The 21,113-nt window shown below is 40.7% G+C and overlaps 1 protein-coding gene across 1 annotated transcript in view; it reads right to left on the bottom strand.

Moving 5' to 3' along the window:
* Positions 1–365: 365 nt before the first annotated feature.
* The window catches only part of slco3a1 (solute carrier organic anion transporter family, member 3A1), a gene marked incomplete at its 5' end in the record, with an annotated part of 26,060 nt that continues 5,312 nt past the window's right edge, over positions 366–21,113 (bottom strand). Inside the window, 8 exon segments of the mRNA XM_035664488.1 lie at positions 366–1,053; positions 1,310–1,374; positions 1,475–1,647; positions 2,482–2,650; positions 4,620–4,818; positions 4,904–5,068; positions 5,514–5,786; positions 5,872–5,970. Of these exon segments, the coding sequence (XP_035520381.1) occupies positions 701–1,053; positions 1,310–1,374; positions 1,475–1,647; positions 2,482–2,650; positions 4,620–4,818; positions 4,904–5,068; positions 5,514–5,786; positions 5,872–5,970 (1,496 nt within the window).

Raw genomic sequence — 21,113 nt, 5'->3', positions numbered from 1 at the left:
GAACGAGAAACCGAACAGTGCACGATGACATGAAAACATGACCTTGTTTAGATTTATTAGACTCGATTTTCTGACAGTTAAAACATCTAACAGGCCACTATAATAACCCAAACAGGGTGTTTATGTTCTCGTTTTATAAGAAACCTTCCTGCACTGAAATAAAATGCTGAACTATTAGTTTGTAAACACTTGGCAACTTTTAAATATGAATAACTGAAGAACCACCCAAACGTTTTTTTATCATAAACCTCTCACTTTTGAGAGAGTGACAGACAGAACACACAGTGCACTGACTGAAAGAAAACTGTCATTTTCCACACACATCAGTGGAATCACGACAGAAAACGATATGGCAACTATAGTTGTAGTAGCATCATGTCCACTCACTAATAATCAACTAGGACTGAGCCAGACAGTACTGTAGTCGTCTTCTACCACCAACTCAACACAGGAATTCACCGGCAACACTGGACAACACCTCGCTGATACGTAAACGACTAAAATGGACCCTTTCGATAGCTGACCGAGGACGTTGGAGGGCAGTGGAGAGCCACATCTCCTGTGACCTGAACAGGCTGTTAAATAGATTGCCTTTATCAAAACATTTTATTTTATCCTTTCAAGAAAATAAGAATAAAATCATAAAATAGTCCTCTGAGAGAATATGGACGTCCACATTGTCCATTTCTTGCGTAACAAACTATAAAACTGACTCCATATTTTCACAAACCTCGTGGTCCTCTAGGTTATATATAAACTTTGTCCTGTCAACTTGTTTGGGTCCGTCTGTGAGAGAGGGGTAAAACTCAGCTGGTGTCATGTAGCCTTCATGACCTTTGATGTACTTCTTGTAGTTCCTGCGTAAGCAATACCATGTGGTGGCGTAGAGGAGGAAGGCGACACCCTTGAGAATGATGGCAAGGCCTACATACAGATGCCTGTAAGCTACATTGTCGTATAGCAGGCAAGCACCCTTATCGCCACAGTCCGAACTCCAGAAAAGGCAAGTCGAGTCGATCCCAGCACCAAAGATCAGAGGAGGGGGGATGAATCCTGTAAAACAGAAACACTAACTGAGCCCACAAAAATAACTTCAAGGATAATAAAGACTACTTTGTGTGCATTCTGGGTCAAAAGCAAATCATCAGTCTTTCTTTTACTGATTTACCCTTTCTTTCTTTACAGTATACTAATACCCAAACACTAACTGCCTCTGTATGTGCTTCAAAGCGTCTGAGGTTCTAGACACAGACCCATAGTATTTAAAATGAATGTGTTATTTGATAGAAGTTGTTTTAATAGTTCTTACCGAGGAGTCGTAACAAAAGAAACAACACTCCGAGTGCGTATGACTTCAGTTCAGGGCTCACAGTCCTTCAAGAGAAGCGGATAGAATAAAATTATGTTTTGTTTTCCATATACTTCTATGCAAGAAGACACCCATTCATATACTCAAAAATACACACATATATACCTGATTAGGATGATAACAGAAGGAGTCTGTGCCATGGCTCCGACCAGGCTGCAGGCGCAGATCACACACAGGAAGGTGAGGAAAGCCTCCTGGCAGCCCGGCGTCGGACATTTCCCTGGAACCGCTGTGGCGGATTGAGGGTCAGCAGATATACAACTGCATCCAGTCAGGTTCTGTGAAGAGAAAAAGACAAAAGGGTTAAACTGAGAACCATTTGAATAATACAAGTCAGATGAATCACAGGGAAGACATGTTATTTTGTTATTTTAAATTATATTTATCTTAGCTATTTTATATTGATCTCAGTTATTTTATCCGTCTTTTACAAAAAGGTTTCCACATATGTAACTATATTGTGCAATATATTTATCGTATTTATTTTATTTGTATTATATACAAAAGTTTCTTTTACATAGGCAAATACACTGTGCAATATTTATTATCTACTGGGGTCGTTATACAAATTTTTTCTCTCTCTTTTAAATTTGCCATATCTGTTTTAGAATGTACATTACTGCCTCCCTTTTATTCCTGGGCTGTGCTATGTGCCATTGCAACGTAATTTCATTTAAAGTCTGTCTAAGTCTAAGTCTTATTTTCACATTTGGAGGAAAAGCCAGTATCAACACAGTAGAGCTAAGTGATCTGTACTTTACATCTGCACTTAAAAAATGAAATACTACAATAACTATGGCATGAGAGATAGCAGTAATAATTGTTTTGTGCTGCTGAGCTGAAAGAAATTCTCTCAGCATGTGATTTGAATATAGAAGAGACTTATCTGCAGTTGACATCTGATTTCAAAACCACGGTAAAACCTGATTGCCCTGCGTGTGATAGCTGACGACAGAACCGTTAAAAACTGAACTCATCTACTTTGAACTATAATTTTTAATAAAGAAAATCATCTGTGATTAAGCTGGTCGTTTTTCTGCAGTACAGTCAGGTAGATAACTATCCCACCCACTTCACTGATCACGATCACAGAGCAGTCTTAGGGTAAAGACCTGAGAGATGTTTGATGTGGCCTGAGTGCTTGCCGATCGGTTGCAGCCGGCGAAGCAGGCGGACAAGTAGGTGATGCCGTTGGAGCCGCACACGGGACTGATGGAGGAGGTGAAGCAGTTGCAGTGACTGAGGCACTGAGCGTCTGGTTTCTCGCCGACCCGCAGAGTCCTGAACAGAGACAGGGAGAGAAAGCTGAGCATCCCTTCCCACTCTAAGTACCAACTACTGTACATCTGTATGAGGCACAAGCAAAATCGAAGAAACACTCTCAGCCCTTTATCAGTAATGCTATGGGTCTCTGGACCAATTTTAACATCTCCATGGAAACTGCACTGCAGAGCTAACCTGTTCTGGAGCAGACTGAGTCCAGGCTACCACACTGAAAACTAGTGAAAGGCCTAAAGTCAGTATTTCTAAAAGGGACCGCCATACAGAGAAAAATACTGCTTTCACACTGAAAAGATCTATAACAATGCCCGATTAATCACTTGCTCAGTGATCTACAGTAAGTGGTCTAATGCAAAGAGGCACACGCCTGGAGAACCCCTGACATCTCCATGTAATACAAAACACAAGTGTCTTTGCTCGAACACAGGAGTAATTGACTGTCTGTACATGTGTGCAAAATGTGTAATTTTAAAAATGTTGTGTAAAAGATCAATTATCCCCTCCCTCCCTACTATAGCTCAGGCCAAAGATGATACTCCATATTGTGATATTGTTGTATCGGCTGCAGCTCCGGACATGAAACCGTGACAAAGGCCGATAGCATATGCCAGTGTCCAAAATGTCTTTGCTGTCTTCAACCGTCTTTTTTCATTTGACGAACAGTCTAAATCCCGGAGACATTAAATTTACTATCATAAAAGAGTAAGAATGCCAGATATGCTGTATTGTTTTCTTCTTCTTTAACCAGAAATGTACTAATTGAATGATAATTTTACCAAATTTAGATTTCTTCCTTTGTAGATAAAGTTTTTGTGAGGCTGCTTTTGTTTAGATAACATTTAATAAATTTAAGGAGTTTGGTTTATTTTGTTAAAGCAAAAAAATTGTTTAGTATAAAAGTAGCTTTTTGGAATCGCTGTCAAAACTTAGGTATTTTATTGACAATATTATCGGAAAATGTCAAACAATTCCCAGCTTTAGACAACGACAGGCCACAATAAATAGATAGCGACAACGATTTTAATAAATGCCTCTTTATATGTATGAAAAACAGCAATTCTATTAAGTAGCAGTAGTTACAGTCGAACAGGTAATCAATATAAAAGTCGATGAAATGTCCTGTTGAACGATAACTTTGCTCTAAAACCATAGGACTGATGACTGATTCGGTAAAGTCTGTGACATTCGTATTCAGCGCAGCTTTGAGGAACACGAGGTCACTTTCTGAATAGAAATCTTTTTTATAGACTGAATGAGATGACACAAAGTTGTCTGAATAAAAAGTAAGCCCACTCTGCCCCAATGACCTGCAGTGATAAGAATTTTTATTTACACATTTAGACCCTCTGCAGTTCACCTCCAATAAAGTCCTCTAATCTTGGAAGGAGCTTTTCACAGCTCATATTTATTTATTAGACCAACTGGGTCCTTATGATAGGACACAAATCCTAATGCATTTATTTCACAATCTATAGTATTCAAATCTCTGCTGACTCTAGATGGAGATGTTCGTTTTCTGGGGAGCAACTATTTAATCTGTTCTTACATACAATACTCTGTTCCTGATCAGCTGAATGTTAATCGTTACAAGACCAGCTTTGTCATGGAAACAGACACTCTGCTAAACTGGAAAATCCTGGGTGAACAGAGCATGTCAGAAGACCAGTTATCCAGGAAGTTAAATTCTTTTTAAACCTGGTAACTTTAACACAGTGTGACTATGTTACACTCACTTCAGGGTGTTGTTAAGATATGTTCATATAACAGATACTTCTATAACCCAGTGGTTTCCAACTTTTTGGGCTTGTAAACAAAGAAATGTCTACTTATGACCCCTCATCACTAGTTACACATTGTTTACAAGCTGTCACCAGTTGGATAAATAAGTGTCAATGAGAGTTGTCAGTGCTTTAACCTGTATTCAACATTAATTTCAAATGGCTGCCATTTTTGTCAGGCTCTCTCTTACCTGTTGCCATATGTGACTGTCACTCCTGCGACAGGGCCGGTGTCACAGCCCAGGAACAGGAAGGACACGTAGCAGGCGGTGGAGATCAGGTTGACCAGCATGGACATGCGGATGGCTCCCAGCGCCGACAAGTTCAGCTTCTTCACCAGCAGACCGCCCATGAAGATCCCCAGACACGCACATGGAATGGCGGTCATTCCTTAAAAATAAAGTGACGACAAAACATGTTTATTATACTGGTATACAGATGTGTGTGCCTGTGCATGATTGCTGTCAACACAGACCTAGCAGCTGGTTTGCTGAGGTGGTGGTGAGGTTGAACTGCTGCTCGAGGTATTTTCCCAGAAAGGCTGCAAAGCCAGCCACGACTGCAATTTCCATACAGGCTGCCAGGATGATGCAGGTGAACACTGGGTTCGACAGAAGGTGCTTGGTCACCTTGGGGATCACTAGTCATGCAGACATAAAGAGGAAAAGTATTAATATCCTAGCATGCTGGTTAACAGGACTGACATGACTCTCTTGTTGTCTTAATGTGTTCTTTGTCATCTGCTCTGTTTAGCAATCAAATAATATGAATAATAAACCAATGACAAATGAACATTTCCAGCACTTTACTTGTGACACAAGTAGTATAGTATAGAAGTATGATTACTTTTAATTAAAAGGAGCAGAACCCTTTTCTACCACTGAGCTGGTCACTTTTAGTAGTAAGCAATTTCAATAGCTTCAAACTCATACTTTAACATTTTAATTCTTATTCATATTTGACAAATATAGAAAATAAATTGATCATAATATGTCCTCTATTTTAAAATGTTTTTACATTTACAGAATGTGTATTTTCCTTGCATGACAACACTGCACCACTCTTACAGGGTCTTGCACACTCACCCCTGAGTTGCTGACAGCAGGTGGGGCTGTTGGCAGGCTCGTGGTTGCGTACAACCCCATTACTGGACTTAGGAGTCTCATAGTCTGAATTCAGAGAGGGAGGAAGCATAACCTGCTCACTGTCTGCCTCCTCCTCTCTCTCCTTGGTCGGCAGTGACTGAGGGAAGCCAAACATAAAGAGGGCCGAGCAGAAGAGTAAGGCACCGCACAGGAGGAAGCCTGCCCACCAGGCCCCGATCCACCGCGGGTCGTCTGGAGTGATGTCTAGCTTACCTGTGGAAAGGCACAGCAGAAAATCAATACACCATATGCACAGAGAAACACGTTCAGAAGAGCAGTGGAGAAATGTTAAACTCACTGGTGTCGATGAAGACAGCGTCCACGTAGAACTTAGTGCAGACGGAACCGAGGATGAAGCCACAAGCTGGTCCAAACACCAGAGTGGAAAAGAGGATTCCTGCACAAGAAACAGATATCAACTTTAATGTTTGGTTTTAATTTTAATCACCTGACACTTCAAAAACAAGTACCCCAGTTTTGTTAGAACAGCCATAAATATTGCACAGCAGATCACCAACCAGAATCACGAGATGCAATGTATAATACTATAATGCCTTCAGAATAATGCTCCAGTAAAAAAAATAGATATACAAAAGATCCCTTGTATCATGTGCAATCAATACGTTCAATATCAACTTTTGCACATATATTGCTTGTTTATTATATTGTGTTTTATTGTGTTTTTATTGGTGAGACAAAGACATTTTCTGCTCTGGTGGGACAGTAAGGTTTTATTTTATTTTTAAATATATCTAAGACAAGTGTGGCATGCAACAAAGTCAGTGAATTCATGAATGACTTACATTTAAAAATCAACTCTTTATGCAGAGCAGACAATTTTAGCAATGTATCAACATCAAGGGAGGCCATGGGCTGTAATATAACTCCACAGCACGTAAGTGTTATTATTATTAGTCAGTCCATAAAGTGTCAAACAATCTGAAAAATGCACATGACCAGTTTTGAGAGCCCAAAGTGATGTCTCGATTCAAATGTCTTGCTTCGGCCAAGCAATAATCCAAAAAGCTGCAAACCTTCAACCCATTTAAGAAGCCCTTTTTGTTTCGTTTCAGCTCTACTTTTATGTGGCCTTTTCCAGGTGGCACAGTGTGAAGCAAGATAGCAAACAGAGAAACATTTTTCGCTGTCATGAAAGATCATATCAGCCAGTTAATACCACAAGGCGAGTGCAGCAGTGGTAACAACACACACAGTCACTGCTACTCGTTACGATCACATGGCTCCGCCTACTCATCCTCGCAGGGCAACACACTGAACAAACAGATAAAAACACACACTTTGAGGAAGACACCTGACTGCAGAGACATGTTCACTGGTCCCAATCTGCTCTAGTGGGCAGCTGGAGATAAAATGTGGAGCTTGGTCCAAAATCCTCATTAAAGTGCTGTCAGCAGGGTGAGAGTCTGGCACTGTGACTCAGACTGCAGGCAGATAATGAAGACTCAAAGCTCAATTTGGGAGACAAATTTCTCCCTGACTGGAAGTCCAGTGATCTGTGGTATTATTAGACTGCAGTATGGACTGTTGGACTGTATTTGGCACACACACAGCAACAAAGCAGATCCAAGTTTGGCCACTGCTACTCACAAGAACAGCAATGCTAGTTTCAAATTACCATCAAAATAAGATAAAATCATCTCTGATATTCCACTTCCTCCTCCGGCCCTGCAGCATTAGAAACATCCTCTTTACTGGCTGCAGGTTGGCCTGCACATCGCTGCTATCAGTCTCCAGTAAGATTTTGTTCGAATGCCAAAAGCAGCTAGTTAATGAACAAGCGTGGAAACTGTGACTAAGCTTTGTATGTCTCTGGCTAGTGCTGAGAGTGAATGCATGGTCTGCTTCCTGCCCTGACCACCCACATAGGAAGGGAGTCAACAAATTCACGATTGTAGCCTCATTCACATCAGTTTATTCTTCACAGAACGGAAATGGCTCACAGATTTGTTAGGTGTGGCTCGCTACCTATAATGTGGTATGAACTAACTCATTTAGGCAAGAAGAGGAGTGTGAAACAAAGAAATACGGGTGTTTTAATGTTGGGATGGGATCACGCTGCCTCTTTTTCTCACAAGCATACAGCTGAAACATCCTTGCGGTTGACACTCGGAAATGAGCCAACTTTGTGAGGCGCCAAAGCATGACATGTTTTACCTCTTCCTTCAGTTAGCTTCTGAGGTTTTGTAATAAGAAAATAAGGTAGATAGCAGGCTCAGGCCAACTTCCTCTCTGAATGCAGGACAAAATCTCATCTGTTAAAATCTGAAATCAAAGTTTAAACAATTAAGCTCAAATAGCTTTTACAACTTCAATATACACAGACAGAAGGATTCACACCCACAAACTCATGTAGGCACGCAGGCGGAAGCTATTGTGGCTACAAACCAATGAAACTGTGCAGTTTAACAGCACTTTCATGACAGAGGGCTGCAGTCACTAAGTGACTAGCAAATTTGCCTGTGGTGTTGCAAATGAGGCCTGTTTTCTCTGTTTCGAGTGTTTCCTTAGAAACCGAGTGTTGTCTTCTCATAGCAACAACATCACAATTGCTTTCACCACAGGAAACCTCAAAGAGGAAATTCAGTTAGTGAAATCACCTTCCAGGAGATGACGGCTCAGCTAGCCCACAAGTCCACGACCACTGAGAGGATAAATGTTTCCACCGAGATCCGTGCCGGCCTCCGGCTGCTTTAAGAAACGCTGTCTCCTTGATGATAACATTGTGCCACAGCACGAGCTTCACATGTGGAAAAGATTACTAATCTGTGAGGGACCATGCCTCCTTATCAATCTGCTGCCTCTGCACAGGAAACAAGGGGAATGCAATTTTGAACGTGTCGATAATCTTCACATGAAAGATTAACTAAAATATGTTTTATCTTTTGTCTTAAGGTCAAATCGAGCAGAGGAAAAGCATGCAACAAGTTGAGAACGTGAACTGGATCTTGTAGTCAAAGCATAAGCAGAGTTTCAAGTCCAACGTTGCTTCAGTATAGTTGTTTTTTCCCTTCATCAACTGGAGCCTAATATTCGTATAAGAGGTGTTCAAAAAAACTTTCTTTTTACCTCTTTGGGAGCTGCTGCATGGAAACATGAACAAATCTTAAACAACACAAACTGTGTGTTAAATTCTGCATGTCTTTATGTTTATTCGCTTACTTGCTGAGAGTTAGGCGAGAAGATCGACATCACTCTCATGTCTGTCCATAAAGTAAAGCGCTAGAGCCGGGAGGTGACCCCCTAACTCCTCATAAATCCAATAACTGTCCAGACTTTATGCTAAGCTAAGCTAACCACATCTTGGCTCCAGCTCTGTACTTTACATCAGTGGTGCCGCCAAAGGGACAATCGCTGGACCGCCTACTGGCTCCTCCTCGCGAATTGAACATGCATAGTAAGCTTCTGTCTGATATTTTATATTTTACATTAGGAATAGTTAATGTGAAAGAAAATAACAAATGCAGTCCACTCTGACTTTTTGTTTTAGTGTGCCACCCCAAGAGTTTTCATCCCCATCTGGCCACCCCTATGAAACATTTCTGGGGGCGCCACTGCTTTACACGTAGACATAAGACTTGTGTCAATCCTTACTCTTAGGAAGAAACTAAAGGATATTACCCAAGATGTGGTAACTGTTACACAAACTTATTTTCTCCTTCCATCTCAGTGCTGCAGTAATTCGTTCTCCGGATCTTATTTAAAAACAAATGACCCTTGGTCTCAGGTCAAACATAAAAAGACAACTGTGCCTGTACAAGCTCTAAAGGGATATATTTCATGTTTGTCATGACAGGGTTAAGCTGAAGAAAAAAAAACAACAAGTTAAGCACATTAAATCTCCATGAAGGACAATACATGACCACAGCCGTGGGTAATCTTTGTAATACACTACTTCTCCAAACTGCCTCTAAATCCCTTTTCCCTTCCAGCGGTCCTGTTACGAGATAAGTACAGAACAAACTAATTTGTTCATGTTGTAGTTTGCCGGAGCCTTTTAGTATCCTGTGAATTATACTCTCAGGGGAGCATGTCAGATGTAATTCAATAACAAAGCTCAGCTCTAGTGTTTTTGTCTCCCTCTAATTTGTTTAGAGACCAACAGAAAAGGCTGGGAAAGCTCCTGTCCATGAGGCTTGTCCTTTTCCGGATATTAATTAAGCCACAGATGGATCCTATAACCTACGCACTACGCAAAATTTGGAAAGTTGACTTAAAATAAATGTTGAATATACAAATGCCCCATATTCCCTTGGAGGAACAGCAAGGGTTGGTTTTGTACGCTGTGCAAAATTTCGATCAGAATCAGTATTTCACACGTAGCACTTGTGGTTTAGGTCGCTGACGTCGTGCTGTTTATTTTCACACCTTTCCACATGAGTACGTGACCATATACGAGCACCTTCATTATATACAGCTTCCTAATGGTTCAGCCAAAACACCATAAAAAGATTAAACCATAGGAGATGATGACTGCGACAGGCTGCACTCTTAAAATCACTCCTGAGATTAATGTGGAGCCAGGTGAAACCCTGTGAGAGGTTGATTTAATGCTGTTCGATACAGATAAAAAAAGGTCCTCCACAAAGATAATGGGCATTTAAAATTTTGCAGTTTGCAAGTTTAGTTTCTTCAGATCCTCTAAGCCAAGTGGTTGAGATTATAAACCAAAGCAGCATGAGGTTAAACAGAAAAGCTCATGGTAATCGAAATGTCAGATGCACTGCGCCTGCACCGTCCTCAGTTTATTTCCTGCACTCACTGTACAAAAGGAATTCCTTCTCCTTCATTAATCCTGCTCAAGTTGGCTCAGTAATCCCCAAAGCCAAATAAGAGCAGAGGGACAGTGCGATGTAGGAGGCCAAACAACAGCTTGTGCCACTTTCGCAAGGGGCCAGACTGAAACTGAGAGTAAAAGATTACTAAAGATAAAGCCAACAGCCAGCGTCTGGGCTCTCCACCACTGGGGCCTGAACACGAGTTTGTGTCAGAAGGTCAATTGAAAGAGTCTTGGGACAGAGGAACTGCATAAAGCAGAGCACAAGATTTCAAGGTTACATTTTAAGTGGCTATAAAGTTTAAAGGTTGTACAATTTAAAGAGCCTTCAAACAAAAGCCCTCTCTTCCTCCTCTGGCATACATCAGGTCATAACATCCTCTGAGCAGAAGTGTATTTTAAAGATTGAAGAGACATGGGAGAAACAGGCCAAAGATTTCACACTGAGAGCAGACCATTTTCTGCATGCCCAGTGAAGTATCACTCACACTGACAGCTACACAAAAGATTCAGACTATAACACCTTCACTCACACACCACACCTAACAACCATCCATCTGCCTGCTTCCTTCCTCTAGTCTCAGCAACTGCACAGAAACAGCACACAGCTGTTTTCAGGTATGCACGATAACAGCAAAATGTTGTCTTGATTGGGAAAGAAATGCTGCTACCATGCAGTGGAGTAGGTTAAAGGCATTTCTATTGAGAAAAAGTACAAACTTCACATATTCTATCTGTTCATTGTAAAGCCATTTGGTCTGTATTGACACTGAATTAATACTATTATTGAAAATAAGGGTTTATATATATGAATACTTAATTGAATTACCAAAGGATTTTAATGGATCCAGTTAGGCTACATAGAATCCAGTTTTTATAATACATCTGTGGTTGTTAGCTGACTATTGTACTGCATAAACTGCCTTCAGGAAGCCTTTATTTTTTTAAAGTAAAAATTACATTACATACATCACATATAAATTGTTAATCTCTACTAAACGCATGGCCTGTGCATGAGCTAGTTAACTCTGACCTTACATATCTCGTACATGGTTAGTCTGTGGGTTTATTTTAGGGACTTTTTTTTAACCATCTACACGAAAGCTGATGAAAAGATACACGTCAACATGAGTCCAATTTTCTATGATTCACAATCTGCTTCAGTTTTGCCCTAGCATCTCATTAGACATTAGGTCTTGGTCATTCATAAGTATGAAGCTATTAAAGCATGCCATGACATCATCTGTGGTACTCAAATTACTGCCTGCTACATTGGCTAATAACACAGTGAGACTCTGATAAACACCTACACATACGGAATCTGCACAATGTTATTGGCTATGATTATAGACATCAATTTATCTACTTTTTTTTTCTTCTCTTTTTTTAATATAATATTCATAGGTATGTTTTCTTTTTAAATTTATTTTTTTTGGCCTTTTCATGCCTTTTATTAGATAGGGACAGCCGAAGATAGACAGGAAAGGGTGGTAGAGAGAGGGGATGACACGCAGCAAAAGGCCGCAGGTCGGATTCTAACCCAGGCCACTGCAGCAACTCCATATATGGGTCGCCAGCTCTACTGACTGAGCTAACCGGGTGCCCCAATTTATCTACTTTTTGTACTTTTTTTTGCTGTCACATTTGATCTCAATCACAGTAATTTGTCTTTAGGTGAACTAGCGAAATTCATATCTTGCACTTCTCAAAGAATATCTAACTAGAGCGCCACTTCCTAATCTATTTTTGGACAATACTACTAACACTCTAATCCTGCAGACTGTTCCTCAGTGACATTTGGGTGACACCCAAGACGTGAACTTGTGAACAACAACAAAAACAAACTTGCTGTCAGGACATTAGCCAATTTAAATGAATTAATCCCCTTACTGAGATTAAATACGATTGACTTTAAACAGAGTAAACATTAAGTGTGACACAAAATCCAAAACGACACGATCGGGGCTTGACATCAGTTTATGCAGAGAGCTGTTATGTAAACTCGGCCCCCGCTCACGCCGACAGGATTAACAGGTAGAAGTCGCCTCTGAAGTGAAGTCTATTTTGATGAGGTACAGAGGATATTAAAGGCTACCAAATCTTCAGTGATCCATAAGTAAGAACTAACAGCCTTAGACGGCGGCTTTCACCCCAGGAAGTGAAGCCTCAGCCTACCTGAGTGGCTTTTAGTATCAACGTCAACATCAGTTGTCAAGGAAAACATTATTCACACTGAAGGGGGAGAAAGTCTTACAAAATATCTTAAGAATCATATCGAACAAATGTGACATTGCACATTTAATTAGATCAATTAATATGGCTTCTGTGAACCATGTGTTTACTTCAATATTTCTATCACAAAAGCATCAAATCTTCACATTAGTCTAAAATAATGATCAGTAGTTCCTGATGATCTCTTTGATCCACCAATGAATGATCAGCTCATTGTTACAGCTGTAAATGAGTGAGACACTGAGGTGGCTTGTTGGTCAGCTGTACCCTACAGTAACCCTGTTGGCTCTACACAGCCATGACCTAAATAACTAGCCAAAGCTTAAAGTAGGCGCTCAACTCACATTCAAATGCCATTACATCAGGATCATCCTGCTTTAACTTCCGCTTACATCAAATCATCTCAAATTTGAAACCACTCCTCCGCACACACCGGCTGCAAACTGATATCAAAACAGTGTCTTCTCATCTATTTAACTTCTAACTTTCACTGGAGCAGACGAGTGTAAGAGCGGTTTCACTGATGCCATATGGTTGATATATAAAGAAAATGCAGCTTAAGAGCACGTTTAAAACTATTAGCATTTTGACCCGAGGATGAGCAGGGGTTACTGCAGAGCTTCGTCCGGTGCTACGGCCGGCCGACACACCGGCTTCTCACAGCTCTCTTCCTCTCAACACCCTGTCGCGTTAAGCTGAGCTCTGCCTCAATCCAAGCCTCAGAGAGGTCACGGCCTGAAATGGGAGGTCAACGTCAGGCCTTTGTAAAGGCTTCACTACCTCATATCAGTCTGTTTTAACCTCTGTTTACCAGAGCCCTGATATAAGTTCAGACTGCTGGTCACAAGATTATTTTTTATGTAGTAGGACAAATCAGGTGTCTTCCACTGTGCCTACTGGACATACAGTTTGTGTTTTACTACATCATTTTCTGTAATTTAACACAAGCACACCACTGTTTGTGGCCACTGTTTCACTTCTTAATGTCAGTTGCACAAGGTTTGTTATGGCTATCAATATTATTTGGGAAATGCCACTTGAAGTAACATTTAATGCAGATTTACAGCACAATTGTAAATGCCATTGTATTTTAATTGGTGTTAATATGGTATATTCTTATTTACTAAATTACTTTATTTTCTGAACCTTCATGGATTAAAACAAAAACCTAATATATATTCAATATAATTTAGTTTTAGTAGTACATCAATTATTTCAGTCATTTATTAAACAACAAGGATTTTGCTGCTTTTATTTGTTTTGTATCATAAACTGAATATCTTCACTTTAGTTTGTTTGGACAAAATAAGACATTTAAACATGTTACCTTGGACTTACATTTCATAGAAGATAATGCAAATAACCGTTACTTGCAGCGCTACTGTTTATATTTGACATTGCCTCATTATATTCATACCAATATCAGAGGTTAAAAAAACAACAGTAAATGCTGACTGAAGAGCCAACGGATCTCTGTCCTGTTTTATAATTCAGGGGCTGCGACAGCCGAGCTTCCACATCCCATGACTCTTTAGATGACAATACAGAGAAAACTCACTTAAGTAAAACACACTGCAGCCGGATGGGAAAAGAAAAAAAGGGTTTTATCGAGTGAGATATATGGCAGAGCTGGGACACTGAAGCCCTGTCATGGAAATAAATGCTTTTTTAATCTCAAAGAACAAACAAACAAAAAAAAAACATCCGGCCCTCTTACATTATATAAGACAGAGTGAAGCAATCATATTAAACTTTGGGAAAAGAACATGTGTATTCATATCCTGTGTGTGTCTCCTTACAGATAAATATTGAAGGACAAACACTTATCTGGATAATAAAAGCAGAGAAAAAGCAAAGTCAACAAACAGACATGAGGGATATTAAAAAATGGCAAATGATTGTTTAAAAAGCATCTGCATTTAGTCTAAACACTTGGATATGAGAAAAGTTCACAAACAATATGGAGGTGGTCCTCTGTCCCGTCTGAACTTAAATTCCTTCATATGTCGTATGAAGAGTTCAACAGTTCTAAAGGTTTTCCTGAAGGCCAGCGTTTATGCGATTTCTGTGATTTTGGTGAAGTCGAGGATTAATTTCATTTTGTGTTTCATTATGTGTCACTGCCCTGTGTACAATGTCTTGAGGAACCATCTGATTGAAAACATCCAGTTGAAGAACCCTGATTTGTTTTGGTTGTCTGAAGGTGAGTTGGGTCTCCAATGAGGAGATTTATAGATTCAAAGAAAACGCATGGTAACTACGACACTCACAAAGAATACTGTATCCAGCATAATGAGACATTTCTGTCATGGAAATTGAATGTTATGAAATGTTTGCTTTTTGATCTGTTATGTGGCCATCGTGGATGTTGTTAACTGTACCTGTGGCATAAAAATGATCCTTACATATCTGCTTGGGTTTGCCAAAGTTGTTGATCAACTCGAAAAGGACTTTTGGAGGAGCTTTTTTACAAACTCATTATGTGACTATATGTACTTCTGGGGGGGAAAAGGGTTTTAGCATCAAGGAGAAAATTAGCAATAAGCATGTATTTTTCCCTGTAGCAACTGTCCCTGTAGCACAAAAATAGTCTTTAAATATCTGTTTGGGTTTGTCGAAGTCAGATCAATGACTCAAAAAGGATCTTTAGGAGCGTTTTTACAAACTCATTATCTGGCCTGTACTCTGTTGGGGGTCAAACAGTCTCAGTAAAAAAGGAATTTCAAGACCCTGTAAAATGCCTTGCACACTCACACAGGTGTTTTCAGTTAGCTGAGATTATTAGTTTGAAGGTGGGCAGAGCGATGCTGGAATTATAAGTTGTCACCAGACGCCATGTACTGAAGGATGATAAATGTGTCCTCGACCTGAGAGGTGCCATAAAGCTGACAGGAGAGTCAGGGAGATGTCAATCAAGCGCAGTCTGCACACGCCCACACAGTCCAAAGACGTGGTCTAATAGGTGTTTTTCATGGAAGATATTTTGACATGTCACAGCAGGAAAAGGTGTAAATGATAAAATAGTTCCATTTAGCTGCTTCAATTTCAAGGTCCTGGCTGGCTGGCTCACTCACAACATAAAAAACAGAGCCGTCGTTAATGTTACCAGTAATGCCTCTGCTTTTACAACTGGAACAAATCTAAGTTTCTGCTGTGAAAAAGGCCAAAATAACTCAAATAACCGGTGTGGTTTCACATTTGAGCCATTACAAATGTTCTAATGGATCTTTGCTTCAAATAAATCTTCCTCCTGTTCGTTGTGAAACTGAGATTTTAATGTGTGTAACAATTGTATTGTCAACTGTAGCTGTAACTGCAACTATGAAGACAGATAGTGATCAAAGTGATTAGCACTTGAACCATTTCTGTCCATTTATAGCATCACTGTGTATTAGCTTTAAGGACCTTTTACAAGAAGTCTAATGTTATTTGGTACAGTTGGTTTTAACTGTATAAAGACACATGATCATTTTATCATAATTTTTCATTAATGGGATATTGTATATCTTATATTATTTTGTGGTAAAACATATTTTTGTTGAATACACTGCTTGAAAATATTGTTGCTACTTTCAACTAAACGTAGATAATGCTAATCATGCCCTAAATATTCTCGTGTACATTTGTGTGGTGCTCAGTCCGCCTGCAATCAGGTTCTCCTTCTACCTTGTAGGTCAATGGCATTAGGCTACTTTAACCTGACATGCAGTAACTTAATCTTTGAGTCCAATTAACCCCGTGTCATCACTAGTCTCCAACTATTCCAGGAAGCAGTAAAAGCCCTCATTAACCTAAATGGCACCAGCATTAGTTAGCTCTGACTGAAGTCCATTTGTTTTTGTTTCATGTCCTACAGATTTGAATCCACACATCATTAATGAAATGATCTTCATTGTCAGGAACCAGAAACATCATTATAATGATCTACTTTATAATTCACCACTTCTGTGAACCAGTTCTGCCGTGTCTTTCCTGTGCAAGGCCAAAGATTTTCTAATATTACAGTGATGCAAGCTTCGATTGCTGTTACAATAATAATAATGATTTCTGATTGCCATGAGATTACACAGACAGGCCAGGCATGTTTTCAAACATTGTGATGTGATGCTGAACGCGGGCCAGACTGCCAGCTTTGTGAACACCGGGTCAGCAGAGGAGGGAGAACGATGGAGACACGGTGGGTAGCGGTTAATGCAACAGAGCAAAGCCTTGTCATTCTGCCCTGCGACAGTGATCTGTTTGTAATCCTGCTTCAGATGTTTTCCTCGAGCCGAGACAGAGCTACCCACAGTCTCATTGTTGGACAGTCGGGTGGTAGGATGAAGGCACAGAGGAGAAAGGGCACAAGACCAGAGCATATACGTCTCTCCGCTGGAGAGTCGCAGCTGCTCTTTTGAAGACGACAAGCACAGAGAGGTTTGGGACTCTCTGACAGCAGCTGGTAACAGCTTCTTCAGCAGGTGGCTTGGCCTAATTATCAGGGTAGAGATGCCAACAGGAACATGTGAGAAGCAGGCGCACAATATACGGGCGATTGTACGATGCCACCAATTATAATGTGCTGCATCCTGAGGAAGAGGAGAAGTGATGGGGAAGGCCAGATGCGGGAGGTGTTTTGAGGAGAAAAAAAAGTTGAGTGAGAACTAAAGAGCCGTAGCCATTAGCCAAGACAGTCTAATTGATGCAATGAGCTGTGGTCTGATGTCAAGGACGGGATTTAATTAATATTGATCTCATCTGAATCCAAATCATCATCTGAATCCTTACAAATACCTTATTGGATCTTATTAGGTTTGGCTTCAATATTTGTAAGTGAATAAAAAACTAGGCTTCAAAAATGTATCACATTATTTCACACAAACACTGCCGTTTTTATTGAAAGCCTAATTCATGTTTAAAACACGTAGCTACAACCTGAATTTGTATCTGAGACACCAAATTAACAGCTGCAGTTCACTTACTTTAGCACACCTTTTTGGAGGTCTACTTAAATTATTTTGACGATATAAATCAACCGAGATTCTGACTACTGAAACGGACATGACACTATTAGCTACATGGTCTCACCTGAGACCTAAGACCCACTCTTTTGGTCTTATTGAACTTCTAAAAAAAGCAATTAGAGAAGTGGTCTAACAAACAATATTGGACAGAGTACAAACATCAGCTTCAGAGAGCACATTAACATCAGCCAAGACTTTCATTTTGACCAGTTACTTAGAGAATTATCGTTAATTACCTACAGATGTTGGTTATAATTTCAAAGACTACTGTCAGCTCCAGCTAAAAAGACCTGACCTGAGTGTTTTGTACATTGATTTTGGCTTCCAAAAAATAGTGATGATTGCTAAAAGATTCAATAAGAGATTTGTTGGCCTCAGAGCTTAGTGAATCCTGGGACGCTGCCGGTGGGAACCAGATCCTAAACGACCAAGCAAAGGGAATTAGATCGGACTAAACCCTTCACACATGTAAATAAAAAAGATCCTATTTTTGGATCCCTGGACAACACAAAATCTTGTGATGCAATCACAACATGACTCCACTGAAACTTGGTAAATAATATTATTGCCAAGCCCCACAGTTTGATTTACTTGAGGATTCTCTGTCAGTGTAAATCAAGTCACATTGTGACAGGAACACGGCAGAACACGGTTGGATCAGAGTGACGCAGGAAAGAAACAGACTCACTTCTGTTTACACACTGAGCAAATAAAAGTCGCCTAAATCAAACAGTTAATTATAATTACTGCCCGCCCTATTGATCAGAGTCCATTTAATTAGGCACTGTTATCCCTCACTCTCCGTCATCAGTGATATGGGGATTAAGTGCTGAACATGCTTCTGAGTAATCCTAGGAGTCCAGAGAGCAACCACTTACACACCACTCAATCAATGAGGCTCGGGATTTGTGGTAAAGCCACGAGCGCAGCGTGAATCTGTATTTCCTAAGCGGAGTCCTTGTCTGGGGTACAAGGTCATACACGTAACTGCTCAATTTTCAGAATAAAAAATTAACTTAACTGCTCATTTCTCAGTATGTGAAAAATAATGTGGGCAAATCCAAGCAGGGACCTGACCGGCAGCCTGCGTTTTCACTTGTGTGAATTTTAAACTGTGTGTGGCAGAGCAGAGTGACAGCTGCATCCTCCACAGCAGGAAGAAGGACTGAGCATCTCAATCCAATAGTAAAAAAAAAGAAAAACAGCCTAACAACTGTCCGTTTCTGTGGCAACGGCTTGCTGATGCTGCTGTGTTTATGATTCGTCTCCTCCCACCTCTTATCCCCATGCTCCTCCCCCAATGGATGACACAAAAAAAATCCCCTTTTTAATCAGCAGTGACAGAGCCTGACCCAGATTGCCTGGAGGAGGCTGCATGGTGGCATGGTAAGGTTTACTGAGGCCACAGGGATTCGTGATGGAGAGGAAAAAAAGGTGCCATAAGCATGTTTAGGCCAAAATACTAGCCACAGTGCAGCAGGATGCCACATGGAGCACCTTTTAGACTGCTGAGCCTCATCTCCACTGCTGCAGACATTGATCTGAAAGACAGCATGCTCATGGCAAAAGCAAAAGGCTTCAACATATAGCTCTGCAGGGTCTGGTGAGACAGCCTGAGGGTGTCATATCTTTTATCAAACACTGATCCACTTCCTACTAAGGTCTGACCTATTTACTGGCTTCCAAACTCACACTTTTCTTAGTTCCCTCAGGGTCCAGCTGAGGGATGAAAGGTTCATGAGGCCAAAAAAGTTAATCAGGGGATATCTACAAATGATCTTTAAAGGGTCAAATTCTCCAGGTGTGCATTGCTGAGGCCAGTTTCAAAAATAGATTTAAAACCAGTCTAGGTTTGCTCTCAGATTAGGTCATAAGTTAGCAACCAGGCTAACCCCGAAGTAAGAGCTATGTTTTTTAGTTATAATACTGTATCTTTGCTTCCATGGAACAATTAAGATGAAAAATATCTTACATATGTTCAGCTGCCTCCCTCTATGGCTATCAAAAACAAAACAAAATGAGAGATTTAGTCAGACCTTTGGATGTTTACATCTGATCTGACCAGCCAGGCACCCAACAGACAAGACTATACCGACTGTAGCAAAACATGCACTGGCACAATCACAATGTCACCGCAATACTATCCCAGAAAAAACAGCAGATTGACTGGGGGAGGTGGTTCACTGCAGATGAGTGGCAAGATGACGAGTCCTTATGAGGCCACTAAGAGGCCTGACCCACAGCAGAACTCTGGGAATGTACAAATCAACCTTGCGCCAAGTCCACACCCATCTGAGGTTCATTTAACACCATCAGATAGCTTTTGCACACCCGCCCCATCCGATTCATACCAGAACCACGTGTAAACAAACAACTCTTCAATCGGTACTCGTCATCCTGCAGACAGCGGCTACTGAAAAAGCTAAAAATATTAACTTGGCTCAGTATGTTTTGCCTCTTCACCAGACTGGTCTGAGAGTGGAGAACCGGATTAGATTCAAGGAGGGACAGCAGTTTCAAATAAAATAACTTCCTTAATGAAACCTGAGGAAACTTGAACTACCAATCAATCACAATTACTTTCTATTTATGAACACGGAAGCACTGTGGAGTCAGCACCATGTTCTTTCTGACTTCTTTACAAGACACTCAGAGTATTTGGGGATAATTACTGATTAGCTTTCAGACAGCAGCAACATGCTGTTGACCAGTTGGGTTCAAGATAATCCCATGTTCATTGCACTCTCTACCATCTAGGACCAGAGGTAACCAAGCAGGGGGGGGGCCACCCGTCCGGCCTGCAGCACTGCAGCATGACGTACAGCGAACGTCTCTGGGTCATTCAGCTCGTCGCACATGGCACACACAGTTCATTACAGTGATGCAGAGGAGCAGCGGCTGGCTGATGAACGTTTACCGCAACGCCGTTTATCATCTTGAGATAAAACAAACTGGTGTTGCTAGGCAAACTCAGCATGCAGCTTATGGCAGGGACGGAAAAACCCATTTAGGATCTAATCCTTCAAGATGACATTAACATGCGCTGAGTTTAAGTAGCTTATATAAACGCCCTACTGCAGCAACTGTTTGGAGTCAGAGCATTTTAGCAGGAATGTTGACAAGTCTCTCGAGGATCCCTCTGAAACCTTTGTCACTGCGACTGCTGCGACTGGTTTTGTTAACAAACTTGAAACTAAATTTATCCCTGCAGAGCTGAAGTGAACACAGTAACGGTGCAATATATAATTCGGAAATTGCTGGAATAGGTTTGTAAAAAATATACAGTAGCTGTGGCGAAAGACAGAGCTATGGCCTGAAGGTTGGCAGCAAATATACAGAGATATGAAAAGGCACATTTTTATGCCTTTACTCTGCAGGTGGAAGCAGTTATCTTGTCTTAGGCTACATTGGGAAAAAAAAAGACCTTTGTGTTTCCCCACAGCTAGTCTGTCATTCCTAGTTTGGTAGTGTTGGTACGTTGGCTGTGTGAGAGAAAGAAAGAGAGAGAGA

The sequence above is a fragment of the Morone saxatilis genome, unplaced genomic scaffold, assembly GCF_004916995.1.
Source record: "Morone saxatilis isolate NCDOM2014 unplaced genomic scaffold, NCSU_SB_2.0 Contig2, whole genome shotgun sequence".
Lineage (NCBI taxonomy): Eukaryota > Metazoa > Chordata > Actinopteri > Moronidae > Morone > Morone saxatilis.
Note: the sequence above shows the minus strand (reverse complement) of the source record. Positions and strands in the feature narration are given on the sequence as shown.